The 16,250-nt window shown below is 40.7% G+C and overlaps 3 protein-coding genes across 5 annotated transcripts; all 3 read right to left on the minus strand.

Annotated features, from left to right (window-relative positions):
* Window positions 1–89: 89 nt before the first annotated feature.
* On the minus strand, window positions 90–6,542 carry pycr1a (pyrroline-5-carboxylate reductase 1a). Of its 3 annotated transcripts, none has more exons than XM_076883212.1 (8): window positions 6,459–6,542; window positions 2,871–2,942; window positions 2,678–2,748; window positions 2,407–2,586; window positions 1,716–1,937; window positions 1,497–1,589; window positions 1,078–1,241; window positions 90–767 (listed from the first exon to the last, which is right to left on the minus strand). In XM_076883212.1, exons 2-8 carry the CDS (start codon window positions 2,935–2,937, stop codon window positions 596–598), a joined length of 969 nt encoding a protein of 322 aa, XP_076739327.1. In that variant the 5' UTR covers window positions 2,938–2,942; window positions 6,459–6,542; the 3' UTR covers window positions 90–595. The 3 variants fall into 3 exon arrangements, with proteins under 3 accessions (XP_076739327.1, XP_004559469.1, XP_004559471.1); XM_004559412.5 differs by lacking the exon at window positions 6,459–6,542 and adding an exon at window positions 3,217–3,369; XM_004559414.6 differs by lacking the exon at window positions 6,459–6,542 and adding an exon at window positions 3,069–3,210.
* myadml2 (myeloid associated differentiation marker like 2) lies at window positions 4,421–6,532 on the minus strand. Its single transcript, XM_076883213.1, has 2 exons — window positions 6,459–6,532; window positions 4,421–6,154 (listed from the first exon to the last, which is right to left on the minus strand). The coding sequence occupies exon 2, from the start codon at window positions 6,026–6,028 to the stop codon at window positions 5,117–5,119; it is 912 nt and encodes a 303-aa protein (XP_076739328.1). The 5' UTR covers window positions 6,029–6,154; window positions 6,459–6,532; the 3' UTR covers window positions 4,421–5,116.
* Window positions 6,543–8,854: 2,312 nt separating the features above from the next.
* notum1a (notum, palmitoleoyl-protein carboxylesterase a) lies at window positions 8,855–15,874 on the minus strand. Its single transcript, XM_004559416.3, has 11 exons — window positions 15,301–15,874; window positions 12,873–12,925; window positions 12,654–12,749; window positions 12,271–12,331; window positions 12,135–12,193; window positions 11,941–12,043; window positions 11,639–11,830; window positions 11,114–11,211; window positions 10,866–11,013; window positions 10,720–10,767; window positions 8,855–10,630 (listed from the first exon to the last, which is right to left on the minus strand). The coding sequence occupies exons 1-11, from the start codon at window positions 15,657–15,659 to the stop codon at window positions 10,327–10,329; spliced, it is 1,521 nt and encodes a 506-aa protein (XP_004559473.1). The 5' UTR covers window positions 15,660–15,874; the 3' UTR covers window positions 8,855–10,326.
* Between the last annotated feature and the right edge of the window lie 376 nt (window positions 15,875–16,250).

The raw sequence follows: 16,250 nt of genomic DNA on the forward strand, positions 1-16,250 counted from the left end.
GTTACATTGTTTCTTATACTTCCTGTTGTGACTTAGAATCAGCACTGCTGGCACTGTGAGCACTGGCACAAATAAATCACAACCACAGAATTAGTTAAATGTCTAAATTTAATAAACTATTTTGAAAATACACTCATTTGGAGTACAAAATATAGCATTTTATCAATATCTGTAGTATTGCAAAACATGATTTTGGTACACAGTACAATACAAGCAGCAATGGGATATCACCTTGAGGAAAAAAAAAAAACAGTTGTGAAGTGAACCTCTTTGGCATGAAACATGATCATCAGAAACAAGGTTTAGAAAGCCAGAGAAGAAACTGATAGGAGCATTTTTATTCCATGAGTCAACTAAAATACCAGGAACAGGGATATAAAAGAAAGAAAGAAAGCATTTCATGGTAACGGAAATGGAGATTTTCTTACAAAAGGAAGCTATTATCGCTTGAAATCTTTCTCTTGTTAAGTCTCACCTCATATTTTAGGTGATTTACTTACTTAGGTCAACAACTACCCGGCAGTAGTGGTTGTAGCATATAGCCGGATCATCAGTGATATGACAAGTTTGCAGTTTCTCCACCTGGCAGGTTATTTTATTTCTTTTTGGTCCTGGAGCTGCTGCTGCTGTTGAACATACTGATCCCACGAGATCTGACTCCAACAGCGTCTGGAGTGACTCCCGGTTGCTGCAGCACTTGGTCCAGAGTTGTCTTCTTTATGGCAGCAGGGGAAATCTTCTCCTGGTCAGCCAAATACTGAAGTTCCCTTTTTTGAAATATAAAAAAAAGCAGAAACAAAAGAAGATAAACATACAAGTTAGAATGGATAATACATATTAATCACAGCATAATAAATCAGTGTAGTAATAACTTCAACACTAGGTGATATGTAACCAGAGAAGCCACGATTTAAAATGATTTGTACATACATAGCTCCATCTGCTGTCTGAATAATAAACTTTTAAAAAAAATTGTCACCCTTTGAGCAATTGAGTGAATTGCTTTTCTTCTGTGTCTTATGACAGGAACGACAAAAATGTTTCTCTGTTTGTTGAACACCTCTCTCGCCAACCTACCTCGTCCTAACGCAAGAAGCCTCCACAGCATTGATGAGCAGGCTGCGGAAGCCACCACTCTCCATAACATGTAGGGCGTGGATCGTGGCGCCCCCTGGTGAACACACATTGTCCTTGAGCTGCCCAGGGTGCTGCTCCGAGTCTAACAGCATCCGAGCAGCCCCCTTTGAAGAAACACAAAGGAAGCGCCACTGATTGATTGCATAAAATACGCCACGTGATAATGAACATTCAGACTGTGTCAATGTACACAATGGGACAGGACAAGCTGCAGGTCACACATAATTGAACAGTATTCTTTTAAACTCAACTCATAGGCACTAGGGGTATTCAGAAACACAGCAACATCAAACCAGGATCAAAACCTAAAAAAAAAAAAAAAAAAAAAAAAGTATATACTGCATCTATAACGGACATACCAGCAGTGCTTGGGCTCCGAGGCGTACAGCCAATCTCCTGTTCAGGCCCATTTTCACACCACCATCAGCAAGCGCATCTACAGCAGTGAAAGCCTGCAAGGTCACAATCATCAACGTTACTATGATGGAAAGAGGGCAACAAGCCGGAGGGCACGTTTTTCACAAATGCTGCAGCTATGGCAGATTTGCAAAACACACTGATAGGTAGAACGGACTCACATAAGCAGGGCCGCTGCCGCTTAGGCCAGTGACTGCATCAATCAGGTCCTCTTCCACCTCGGTGCAGTAGCCGACACTGGCCATCAGCTGCTCCAGGAGCTTTCCATCCTCCACATCTGCATAGCTTCCTGTAGCATAGACAGTGGCCCCTTCACGGACTACCACTGGAGTGTTGGTCATGCAACGTATGACCTTTGGAGAAGTGCGATACTGCTGCAGCTTCTACAAAAAGGAGCAATGCTCTAATTTAGTGACTTCATTTGAAGGGATGATGAATGAAAGTACCAGTTTAAAGTTTCTTATAATGGATGGATACAGCAAGCAAAAACAGATTAGATGTATGTATAGGCGATGTGAGCACTGAAAAATATGAATCAATAGCGTTTATAAGACTTTAAGTTATGCGTCTGGATTCATCTGGCTTATGATTTGCATTACCGTAATGTTTTAAAAGTAGTACTATAATTAAGTGATCTAGTGTTCATACAAGCAGGGTACACACCAACTCCTACGATGCACCATACCATGTCACTACAAATACTAGTAGATAATTACTATATTTACACCAATTGACTTATAAAAACTAGTGTAACAAGCAGCTTGAATAGGAAGGGGGGGCTTAAATGTGTTTAGTTTGTAAGTTTCCCACCATAAAACACACAACATGTAAACACGACGGGCTATGACTTGCCTTCTCTATGGAACTGATTCGGACCCCTGCAGCACAGGACACAATAAGGTGACGGTCTTCGATATCTGGTCCAATCTCATCGAGGACAAAAGGAATGATGTGGGGCTTCACAGCCAGGAAGAGAACATCAGTCCTGCTCACTGTCTCCTTGTTGCTGGTAGTGAAATTTACACCCAATTTCTGTACAAATTGACTTCTTTTAGTAGTTCTTCAGACAGGTAAAATACATATTCATAATTACACAGAGTCACTAATATAACAGACTACGCACCCGTAGTTGCTGCACTGTGGGGAGATCTGTGTCTGGAGAACTGGCTGTGATTTTGTGCGTGGCAATCACGCCTTGAAGAGGGGAAAAAATATCCAGAAATCATTTCGGTGCCTGATTGCAATCTACATACATCAAGAATACAAATGAAATGAAATTAATGCACATATGGTTAAAGGTATGTTTCGAAATTCACCTGCTGCCGTGAAGCCTCTCACCAGAGCGTGGGCCAGCTGGCCCGCTCCTATGAAACCCACGCTCATTCTGCCTGTAGGTATACACAATTTAAAACATTAAATTTAACGTTTTGTCTTACAAGTGACAGATGAACCAAGAAAGGATGAGCCGTGTGCCCTTTTTACAGCTCCGACACGTAGCGCAAACATAATCTTACTTCCGTATTATTCACTGAGGGAGGGCAAGGCGAATCCTGGACACATAATGGCAGCAGCCATAACGCTAACATTCATTACATTTATGAACAAACGGAAGAATCTTTAAGCTGACAGACAGACAGACCAATACCAGCTCTTCATAAATACCTGAAATTACAACTCTGTCAACGTGTCCCAGGTGATTAACGCTGTAGCTTCTGCAACAGCGACCAGAAACGAATTTGATTGACGAGGCTTGCGAGCCAGTGAGCTTTCACCCTTAGCTTACGCGTGACAATTTCAACCAATCGCAGTGGCAGCAGCGTAAACTTTGAGGCGGGGTTTAAATTGCACCAGGCTGTGCTGCTGAGAGGAAAAGCTGGTTAGGAGACGCAGTCGCTTTACTGGCATCTACCGGCGAAAAGCTTGGAAAGACATGTCGAGATGGAGGCGCTCAGACATAACATACATATTCTGAGCAGATAAAGTGCAACATAGTTAACAGACTGATGTAAGTAACTCCGAGTTAGGCGTTTTTTCTCTTAAGTTTCTTCATTATCCTGTCGGTAAACCTGTTTATATTTGTTAGCTATTCAACAGTAGCAGGTAGTTACTGTGCTTATTGTGGTTGTAATGAATAAAGTTGTGCCATACAGACAGGTCATAGCTTTTTGTCGAATTAAAGTGACTTACTGGCAGCCATTAGCAAGTGTTTTCTGTATTAACATGGTGAAATAACAGTAAAACTACCTCATTTTAAGCATATAGTATAACAGGGTACAGCATATTTGAGTTATTTTGCAACATGGTATATTAACATACAATAAAATAATGTTCACTTTTACCTTATATATATATATATATGTGTGTGTGTGTGTATATATGGGTTATCAGCATGTATTTTCTGTATTAACGTGGTTAAACTAGCAGATTTTTAGCAGTAAAGTAAATCAGTAAAACAAAAAGCAACATTATAATGCTTTTTTTAAAAAAAGTTAAACATTCTAAACTACATTATACTTTAAAACCTACATTATTAGGCATTAATGTTTATAAACATTTTTATTTAACTCAACAGCTTCTCTAAAATTGTAGACTACATGTAGGCTAAACAAACTAGCATATGCTGCTTGATCTTTTTTCTTTCTTTCTGCATTTTATGAACAATCAACACATTGGAAAACCTTTATTTTTTAAAAAGAGAAAAAAAGTTACGTATTGGCGAATCCCAGTCTATGCTAAATTACCAAGTATAAAGAAAAAACATGAAATTGTCCAAATAGTTTCACTGGTAGCAGCAAATTACCCTAGAACATGAAAAACACTGTGTGTTTAAGTCCTACTTTATGCAAAGAAGTGAAAGAAGGCCAAATGAAAACATAGACATTTTATTAAACACAGAACAGAGTACAAACATGGGAAAAAGAATGTTAACACTCGTGCTTGTGGTCAACATGTAATGTATCAACAAAATAAGAAATCTAATACTGCTGCCAAACATTTGCCTTCAAAAAAATTGACATTCAGTAAATAAAAAAAAACCTTATAAACTTCAACATATGTGGGGAATATAATCTAAACTGGAAAAAAAATACAGCGAAGTGGCTAGAAAGCCAAAACCATATTCTATGTTCAGTGCAAACTGTTGACCTAACAGATACTAAACATATCTATATATTTCCACCCTGTTTATTGTTATATAAATAGTATTAAATAAATTGCCAAGCCTCTGAAAGGTTGAATGACATAACACTGGTCTGATACTTCTTTAGGTCCCAGATAAGATGGATGCCTGTATTAGAGAGATGGATATATTTCCCAGAGTCGTCTGTGGACAGAGTTGCTGAGATTGTCTCCATGGTGCATGTTCTCTATGGTAGGAAGAAGTTCAGGACTAGATGAATACTGTAACATAAAAACTAGATAATACTGCTAATTAAAAAAAAGTGTTATACTCTGGCTACATAACACTGTGAAATGGTGGATTTAAGCCATTGAGTCTTTCACATAGACCTGGATATGGAGAACAAACTGGATATGTCCTTGAACTTGGGTGTTGGTGGTGGTTTCAGACAGCAGAACTAGAGATAAAGCGAATCCTCTGGGAGTAAACAAGATCTACAAAATACAACACTAAGTTGACGTTAGTAAAGACGGCCACAACCAACTTGCTATCCCACGGACATTCTCCTCGTGGGCAGTCCTCGGGACGAGTAGTGTTGCCATACTTCCTGTCGAAGCTGAAGATGGGCCAGATCAGCGTAGTACTGAGATAGAGGATCACAGCAAAGAAAGTGTAGATGACCACAAACCGATCAAATGGGAACCGCAGGGCAGAGGTCCTACCAGAAACCGTCAGTACGACCACTATCACAGTGACAGAGAAGCACAGGCTGTACACCACCACACAGTACTGGGTGGCAATGTATTGGTTGTACTCACTGTCATTAGCCAGGGCCCCAAAAATGATGCAGGCCACAAAACCTTGGACCACCTTGAGCAGACCAGACACAGTGGCCATGTATCCAACCACAGCCCCTGGTTTGGCTCGTGTTAAGAACACCTCAGTTGCGTAGGGGAAGCAACAGACTGCAGAGCAGACTGTAACAGCAATTCGGTATATTTGGACTTCCCACTCCTCATCGGGAACCTCTGTCTGGAGGAAGTAAACGGGGTAGACCACAGAGGCAGTGATGTACATGAGTGTTGCCAGCATGGCAAAGGCCACAGTGAAGTTATCCCAGGAAATCGGCATACAAGTGTGGAGCCGGGTAATGTCCAAGGTGAAAACAACCAGTGTGACAGCAAAGCAGAAGCACCACACAAACATACAGAAGATTCCATAATTGGCACTGTAGCCTGCGCTGTGGGACACAAGGGCCATTATGGTGCAGCCAAACAGTAGCTGGAACATTCGGGCTATTCCTAAAGGGGACAGCACAGCTTCTTTGTTGAGGTAATGTCCTCCTTGAGAATCCATGGTGCCTGTTGTCCCTCTAAAGCAGCTGTTGTTGCTGGTGAGATTCTTAATGTCCCGTTGCCCGTGTTGGTGTCCTTGCGGCCTCCTCTGTCTTTTTCGCGCAGACCTCACCCTTTTTTTGGTTTCCTGTTATAGATGGTCCTTAATTACAAATGTCTGTAATTTCTTTCCTGACCTTGCTTTGTAATTACAGCAGTGTGTTTAAGCTCAGGTTACATGCGTACATTGTTATGTAGAAGTTTGTTCAATAGCTTAAAATGAGAAAAGACTTTCAGTCAACTTTGATAATAAGCTATCTTTTTGATAGGTTTCTTTCTTCTTGGTTGCACAAGTTTGTAAAAAGAGTCTAATTTCTGTGCAGAATAATAACAGTTGATTTCTAATGATTTCAAAATGTGTTTCATGTAATAATAATATGATCGAGTCTTACTCAAAAGCTGCAGTGAAATCTTGGTTTTCTCTTGCTTGCCTTGCTTGCTGGCTTCTTTCCTCACTACTTCTTCCAGTTTAGCAAAATATCAAAGTGAAGTAACGTCTTCTCCAATCAGCCCTCTTTGAAAATTGATATCCAAAGATCAATCTTCCAGCAAAATCCCTCAGTGCCAAGCAGGTGGACAAATTTGTTGTCCTGTCAGTCAACTTCAACTCCTCATGGACTCAGTCCTTATAAATTCTTCTCTTTTCTCTTTTTCTTCCCTAAACTGTCCACCAGAATCACTCAAACTGTCGGCTATGTCTCTTGCTCTTTGTCTCGCTGCTTTCTGTCTTCTCTTGCCTCTCAGACTTGATCTCCCACTCTTTCTTATTCACGCAAGCACACCCTGCTCCTCCTGTCTCTGTCAGTGTGCACTCGGTGGATTGCTAGGGGTGGTTGTTTAAATGAAAGTTTGTGCCGAGCCCAGAGTTACAGGCCTTGCCAGCGCTATAAATAGGGGGTCTATATTCCACAGAGGGGTGGGAGGCTGCATGTGGCAGGCAGTTTGGGAGTCTTATTTCTAGGGAGCACCCAGAGTGGCTGAGTCAGAGCTCCCACAGTCAGAAACTGGCATTTACACACTGTGTAATGACAGGGAGGAGGGCTAAGACTCCCATTAGAGGCATAAATTACACACAGGTTCAGAGGGATGATTATACACAAGCGATGGCAGATTTGACCTATGCATATGAAAGGGAGGTAGAAATGAAGTGGCAATTACTTAAAATATTTTAACCTTCTTATTTAAGTATCCTCGTTTTTTAAAATTGAAACATTGCAAGGATGTTCTTACATAAAATCACTATTAAAACAATTTTAGAAATGTACATGCATGTATATGCATTTCTTTAATTAGAATATTGCAAAAAACAAAAGCAAACTTAAATATTCATAACTGCTTACTGCATACATAACTGCAAACTACTTATAAGTTATTTTCAGTTTCAAGTTCAAAGCAGCATTTTTTCAGCTCTGGAGGAAGTTACTCAAAATTGCCTTAAACACTGCATTTTAAAAATGAATATGTCATTTGGTGTGGAATTTTAAAGAGGCTTTATCTTCTTTGTTTTGCAGTTTGCAGCACTTGCACTGTTAGGGAATGAGCTGTTATACAGGTAATATAGAGAACAGTACTATCTATCCATTTTATCTGCTTATCTAATTCAGGGTGACAGGGGGTCGGGCCTGTTTTTGCGCTATCATAAGGCAAGAGGGTTACCAATCAATCACAGGGAACAGTAATACTTCTTAGCCCAAAACAAAAAAACCCAAACCCATCTCTGGGTTATCAGCACACATTTCAAATTAAAGTTCTTTACTGGCAGCAATTAATACGGTAAAACTACCAAATTTTTAGCAGTAATGTAAAACAGTAAAACAAAAAGCATCATTATTATGCTTTTTTATCAATAAACTTTCTAAAGTACAGTATTATACTGGTATTTTGCAATAGTGTATATTAATTCCTGTACAATAATGATCATTTTTACCTATCTACTTTAAAACCTACATGTGTTACTGTGTTTGTGAATATATTATTTAACGTATTATTTAATTGTCAAATTTTTCTTCCATTTAGGATGTGAGTTATACAAAGTTTTCTGTTGGTCTTCATTCTGAAAGATCAAAGCGGTACGCCTTTCTAAGTTTGCTAGCTTTAATTACTTCCAGTAGGGTGTGAATTTATTTTTCTCAAAATAAGTTTTTTGTCTGTGATAGACGTGCCATGGGAGGACAAGGTGGAGTTATTCTGAGCAAGGTTTTTATGCTTAAATAATTTGGAGAGAACATTTAGATGCTGATAAGCATGTGTAAAGATAGCTGTGGCTCAGGAGCAAAAGTGAATTAGTGGTTTGATGCCCAGGTTGTCCTGCCCATGAACTGCTGAACTGTAAGTAAGGCTCCAGACTACTCCTGATGTTTAGGCCCTTGCGTGGTAGATACCATCACACTGTGAGTGTATGTGTGAACAAAAGCTAAATTGTGATGTGTGCAGTGCAGGTAGCATAAACACACTGCACTAGGCTCAAATACACAGCAAGATAAGAGCCACATGGTGCAGAGTTTATTATGCAAGGCAGCTTAGTTTTGCATCATTTGCACACCTTTTATTCAGTTAGCTTGTAGTACCTTTTGGTCTGCAGAACTTATAATGAAATTTTCTTGTTTATCCACCAGATCACTTCACTCACTCTGAAATATTTCTCTTATTTTAGGTGATAACCACATTTCTTGAAGGTGATCAGTCACTGACTTTAAGTATAGTTTAGTATAGTAATGCCACATCTTCTACACATTAATAATACCATTTTAGTAGACCTTATAGAAGTAATAATCACAAGACTGCAAAAAATATTTATCTTGTAGTATATTATGTTATGTGTCTTTTCTTCTGGTCTGATACAAAGACATGCAGTCAACACAAAGAGAAAAACAGCAATGTATTTACAATTTACAAAGAATCACTTCTCTGTGAAAATAGCACTTATAAATATGATTTACATAACAAAATAAATATGTAAATTACCAATGTAGCTTGAGTTTTTTTTTCCTGTTAAAAAATATGTTACAGAATAAAATTACAATTAGTAATACTTTTCCTTTTCTGGTGTGATGCGAAATAGAGGCCCTTTAAAAACATCATTTATAAAGACATCATTACATACAACATTGTCATTATATTAAAAAGTGATCTCTATGAGATAATAATAAGAAGGGAGTTACAATAGTGAACACTTGATAGAGCCTATACATATACTCAAAAAATACAATACACAATATTCGTCTCCCTTTAAATGTTCATTGCATTGATTTGAGGATTGCTGATCTACTGAGGTGACCTAACATGAGTTTTTGAACTGTCTTGTCATGATGATGCGGCCTGTGCGTAAGAGGTATAGCTTAGATGTGATGGCACTGTGGTTTTTGTATAACTATGTATAGACATTAAACCAGATCCACTTTAGCACCACAGTTAGCATTGTAAAACAACTAAAGGGGACATTCTGACATCTTAAAATATACCAATTTGGTTTAGATGCTATCAAGGGAGTTACAGCTATAGGAACATTGTGTCTTATTGCATTACTTTCATTAGCGGTAATAACACATGGTTTGTGCCTGTTTAGTTCAAACAGGGTAATTCTAACTGACAGTCTTTTGCTATGAGTTTATTAGAGCATCAGTGTCAGTTGTCTTTCTCTGGCTATTGTTTATGCTTTTATTTTTTTTTAGAGGTAAATATAAAATGTCTCCTTTCTGATTCAGCACTTAGCGCACTTATGATATTTTCCTATATCTGCCTTGATGTCAGTTATTTTTGCAATGAGAGTTCCAATTACAGAAAAATGCTAGGGCCCAGTTGCACTGATAACAGTCTTATATTGGCTACTTAACAAAAACAGCATCCCTATGCCACTGTGGCAATGACTAAATTTAAACTATATGGAAGGACAAACATAAAAACAAAACATCAGTGAGCATCCTTAAAACTGGATTACATTCATGATATTTTCTTTTACAAAACAAAATATAATTTAAATGGTGAGTCGCAAAGATTTGTGCCTTGTCATTGTGGTATGTTGCCACAGTACTTGTCACCAGATGGGAGAAAAGGGATTGTGGGACAAGGTCAAAGTCCCTGCACTGACTGAGGTTTGGAGTAAAGTAAACAGGAGGTCAGAGGAAATTCATTATAGGTAGAATGGGTTGTGAAGATGGAGGGGTAGTTGGAGGTATCAGGCTTGGGAGACTGGCCAGAGAGACCAGCCAGCCAACTCTGCTTAGTTTAACGTTGAGATAATGCCTGTGTGTTTGTGTCCTTTTAGCTGCCACTGCTGAGCATGCCCAGTAGCTTGCTGGGGTCCATTCCCTGCTGCTGGGCCATCTTCTGCACATCAAAGCCCATGTGCATGAGGAACTGAATGACATTCATCTCCTGCCCTGTGAACTGATCTCGGATGGTGGGGCAGGTGGGGTTGCAGTGTGGCCACGGGCAGCTGTCAATCAGATGCACAGGACAGCCTTTAGGCGGAGCCTTGTTGTTCCTGTTGTCGTTGAGGCTGCGGTCCCAGCAGTGCAGCGCTCTGGGCAAGGAGGTGCCTTTAACCTGCACATCAATCCAATAGCTAGAACACAACACAAGAGGGCGCTGTCAGCACACAGGTAGAAAATCGTACAGCGGGGAAGAGGCCTTTTGAAAATGAATAATACCCACTTTCTGGTGATAACTTCATGCGATAAACATGCTGGAGCAAACATAGCCCTAAAGAAAAAACAACAGAAAAAAAACAGTAATCAGTAAAAGTCTTTGCAATAATTCTTTGTAAATTTTCCACCTGAAATCCAGATGCATGGCCTTACGGGACATCTTTGAGTGTGTTCCTCAGCTCAGTGCCCAGGTTTTGGATGTAGCGCCACTGGCCCTCCTGCACAGGCTGACCTGTCAGCTGAATGTTGTCTACTGTCAACTGAGCCTCATCAAACAGCCACTGGACCACAAAGACAGGGCCTGCTCAGGGAAAATGAAAAATATCAGCCAGACAATGTGAGTATTCGTAGATCACATCACAATGCACATTTACTTGTATCCACATAGATCATAAACCCACTTTTTATAGACGGGAAGACTCTGTATCCAAAAAAGCAGTTCCACTCTTCTCCTTCATGGGCTTGTTTGCACCGTTCTGGTACCATCCCTCCCCAGTACCTAATAGAAACAGACACAGATAGGATATGATGGGTATAGTAGCAACCTGGTGATCTCAGTTTAACGACTAGACTTAATGCTTTTCTTTTTAATAATGCTGGTAGATAAATGCATGAGGTGACACTGAAATATTCCTTAGTTCGGCTGCTTGAGGCTCAGACTGCTTGGGCTCGTGCATGATGTGCTTTTTCACTCCCAGTGCCTTTATATGTGACTAATGGATGTCATCATCTCTTTCCAAGAGATTGTGCTTTGTCGCATGTTTTGTTTGTTCTCCCCAGCCAGCCATAGCAGCCAGCCACATCTAGCAGTGCTTGCTATTATTGTCTTATTGTTGGGACTTCTATCTATAATTTCATAGGAATCTGTATCTTGAGATAAATATTGGTATGAAATAAATAAAACTAAACTGAGAGAAATCCCATACTTGATGCCTCTCTTGATGGTCTCAGTGGGGGCACAGCTGGCAGTGTCCACACAGTCAGTGCAGTGGTACTGCTTATTGTCCAGGAACCAGCCAGAATCAGAAAGGCCTCGCACTTGTATCGCAGTGTGGCCCAGTCCCTCCAGCATCTCTGCCACACGGTCAACATTCAGAAGAACGCCAGTACCTCCCGCACTTCATACAAAAACAATATATATTTTCATCAGTACACATACATCAGTAAGAATGACGTGCAGAAGCTTTCAATATAAAACCCTGGGCAATATTTTTACATGTGAACACACCTGCTTCCTGCTAAGAGGAGGACTTTGGCATTTTCCAGACCTTTTTTCAGCAGGTCCTTCACAACCTCCTGAATAATGAGTGAGCCCATGAAGGCATAACCACCTGTGTACAACAGAGAGACAAACGAACTAAACAACTCTTCTTTCAGGGCAAATACATGTCAAGATTTTGAGACTTTAGTGGTGTCTCTTACTTTGATCTGTTTTGGCTGTAGCACCGCTCCAAACATCACTGGAGCAGTAGGGCACAAACCTACACAACAAACGTAACATTTAAAATGCCACTTGTGATTAAAAATTGGGCATCAACGAGCACAAAAGGCAACTTACACCATGTTGGCGTTCCACCAGTGAGGGTTTTCCTCAGGGAGTGGAGACAGGATCCCTGTGCCTGCAGAGACAGACCGACGTGTATCATTAGCCATTCTGGCTCCCTGAGACACATCCTCTTCTTACGCATCATCATTACCACGTGGATTACAGTTATTACAGTGCAACAAGAGAGAGAGGCGTCTCTCTTCCTTTAGTGGTGGGCGCCAGGTAGCCCTACACCGCAGCAACATTATGACCGGGTGTCAGTTTCAATAACACTGTAAATGAGCACAGATGCATCCCATCCTTTTAATTGCTGAGGCATTAAAAGCAGGTATGCTTTTCACCTTGTGGTCAGGAGCCCCGGGTGGAGCAACAGGGGGGCTGATGGAAAGGCTCACCTGTTTTAGTCTGGGGCCACTTGGAGGAGCTCATTAACCTTCTCATTGTCTCATATCGGCTGTCACAGTTTTCCTTGTTGAAGCAGTACCAGCCACCTGCAGGCAGATATACCAATAACAAAAAATAGGAACAATCATGTCACATGTGATTTTTTTGGTATAACTGGACATGAAATGAGAAATGTGTTGAGGTGAATCAGTTTAGTCCAAAATACCAACCTTCTAAAAATATCAACCACCGCCTGCTGCCTCGAGATTCTTTTAGGTAGTACCTACAAGAACCAAAGAATGAAGTGAGCACACGATAATAGGCATGGTTGAGTTTAAACAATATGTGTATATGATTCTAAATTCCTCAAGTTTTGCTTTACGCTGCCTGCATGAACGTCTTGGCCCACAGGTTTGAGACTTTCTTATGGAGAAAGAAATAGACACTGAAAGATAATGTGGCCATTGTTTCTACATCAGTGCTTGCACCCAAGCGTAAAATACACACATCGCATCATCAGTAATACAAACAAGGATGCCACGAACTTGATGCTAATCTCAAAAAGGTGCCACGGATGAAAGCAATGATGCTGTGTGTACACGCTGCACTTCAAACACTGATACAGTGATCGAAAAGGAGATAAACATCATCCTCTACCATATCCTGGTTCCACTGTAGATTCCAGTAGATGGTATTTTTCCATAATAAGCAACATACCATCATCTCTTCACTCTGAACACAATGTAATAAAATGTGGATAAAACCAAGGCTGCCATTCAAAGTAATGGCATGATAGGAAGTAAAACTCTTTTGCTCAGGTGCAGTAGGTGCCAACAAACCTGCATAAGCCCAATTTAACGCCCTTAGAATGCACTTAGACACATGACTCTGAGCTATAGCTGCTCTAAGATTGTAGGAAACCTATCTTGGAATATTGGAGATATGTGCTGTCTGTGGTCAGTCCAGAAGAGGGCAATGCACCCATGGTTTAGGGTGCAGTCCTAACCAAATCATCCTCATCTTTTATTCAACAAAAACACAGAAACACAAGGAAAATTAAATATTTTGGGTGTGTAAAGTAGCTTTCGCTGCAGAAACAAGAGGCTTCTGAATGTGCTTCTGTGATGTTGAAGCGTTTCCCCCCCCCCCATTTCACTGAATATCTGCTTTATTTTACCAGTGACTCAACTCAGAAGATTGGCAAACACATTTCAGTGACTTTAAGGCAAACAGACTTGGCTGAAGCTCTGAGCTGCTAACTCAGACACTGAATCACACTTTGGCTGCGCTTAATGTTTTAACTATTATTATTCAGCGATGTAGGCAGCTCACTCTTATTTCCATCAAACATACTGAAGCCAGAATTGACAAGCTGAACAAACAAAGGGGGAGGTGTTGTGTCAATCCACCTATTTAAACAAGTTTCCAACAGATGAAAAACCCACTCACTTCCTAGTAACTTGCTCTAGTAACTTTTTTCCCTTTTACATTACATACTTATGAATATCCGTGTAGCTATAACAATTGATGGATTAGCATCCCAGCTGATAACAGCCACAGTGAATGAAAGGCCTTGTGCCTGTAACTGTTCCCTGCGTGCGCTCGTCCCCACGCTTTACACAGCCAGGAGCCGCCGTGTAATGCACAGCTCACTCTGCTCAGTCACATATATCAACAAATCAGAACGACAACCAAAGTATTCACGACTACACAACATGCTTTACAGCAGTGAATAATGAGTACGCGTGTAGTTGTGTGTAACGTTTCAGCCTTCTCTTGTGATGCAGCATAATGCGCGGACAGACATGACACATTAAACCGTCTACAGCTATACACCGATCTGTGTCGCTGACCTTTAACCTACAATTTGTCTTCTTGTAACTACACTGAAAAAAGAGTCCGTATGCCTTTTCTATTTTAGAGAAGGAGGGACTATATTTGGCGTTTGCTGTTTTAGCAGCACGATTTATTCCTCTTTAGTAGAGTTGGGGGGGGGGGGGGTTCACAATGAATGTTTTTGCTTCACAATATTATTAACAATAAAAACAACTGAAAAAAATCTAATCTAACCTTCTATAAAAAATGTAGTTAAAAATCTACTATATTTTTATGGATATTTTACAGCATCCACCCTGAAAGCCGAACAGGTCAACCATCCGAGTACTCATCAGAGAAAGACGGACAGAGATGGGCGGGGGTCTAAAAAGTAAAATCGAAACTCTGCAGCGCAAAACCTGCATTCTAATTTGAAGCAAAGGAAATGAAGCATAGGCCATGCGGCTCTCCGCAAATTTCACGCTTCACTGACGCAAAGCAGCTGTCTATCTTTTACTCTGACTGAGGCATCAGGACATTGTTTTAATCATTTATTCTCCTTTTATTTGTATATATTCTTTTAATATGTTAAAAAAAAATTTATATGGTTCTTGATCGAAAATGAAAATAAAATACGCGATTCAGCACTCCAAATACTGAGAAAATCAACGGAGATGCACTTTCTCCTCAGGCCAGATACATGTGGGTTATTTTAATGGCCAGCAGGACGGATGAGTCCTGCTGAAGCACTCTTAAGGCAAAATAACAGCTCCTACTAGCCCAGCTGGCCTCTTTTTGACTTGACAGTAACCTCATACATGTTTATGGTCAGTTGTTACGTACCCCGCAGGACTGCCGTCGTTGCAGGTGACTGATGTGTTCTCCAAAAAGTTCAGCCTCATGTCGTAGTCAAGCTTTTGCGCCGAACAGGGGTAAAGGGACTGCGCAAGGTTCTTCACTTGTGTCATGAAGTTATCCATGTTCTCTTCCACCGCGGTGAAATCCAGAGGGAAGCTCTCGGTGGTATCACCCCGGTCTGCCCGGTAAGTGGGAGGAGGCGGTGAGCGTCGCGGTTGTGGGTTGCGGCCACCCCGAAACCTCCGTGCGCAAAGAGCTCCGGACTGCATCAGTACCAGCAGCAGCACTGAAGAAACCACTCTGATCAGTGTCATCTTTGTGACGTCCTTTCTCCAAATTCTCATTTAAAACAAAAACAAACAAAAAAAAACTTGTCAGCTTCCAAAAGAGACAAATTAAATGTCAGGTAAAATCAAAAGTCCTCTGAGACCACTTGTAGCCACCCGCTGAAATAACTGGAAATACTTTCAGGCTTAATTTTGGTTTTCTTTCACGAGTGCGCCTACAACTCTTTCCTCATCTGTCTGGTACAACTCAAGCCCTTCTGGACCAAGCACACAAGCTTGAACGACAACACTGGTGCCATGCGCTTGTTTTTTATTCAAACTTTCCCCCCTTGTGTGACCGTCCAGCCAATCACAGGAGCGGGGCAGGACTCAGGGCATGATCAAGTCTGGCAGACTAACTCCCTCCCCCCCCCCCCCCCCCCCCCCCCTTTTAATTTATAGAGGGAAAAAAATGTCCATGCGTTGGTTCTTTTGATCCGCAATGTTTTATTTGATGTGGTGGCTTTTATTGGCCTTGAAATGCCCATTTCCCATTCCACCACAAATTTATGAAGTGAGAATATGCATCTTGTTACACACTTGCTTGAAAAAAACAAAACATAAACTGGCAGAGTTGCATCAATATTTAGCCAGGTTATTTTTAAGAGT

The sequence above is a fragment of the Maylandia zebra genome, linkage group LG4 (assembly GCF_041146795.1).
Source record: "Maylandia zebra isolate NMK-2024a linkage group LG4, Mzebra_GT3a, whole genome shotgun sequence".
Taxonomy (NCBI): domain Eukaryota; kingdom Metazoa; phylum Chordata; class Actinopteri; order Cichliformes; family Cichlidae; genus Maylandia; species Maylandia zebra.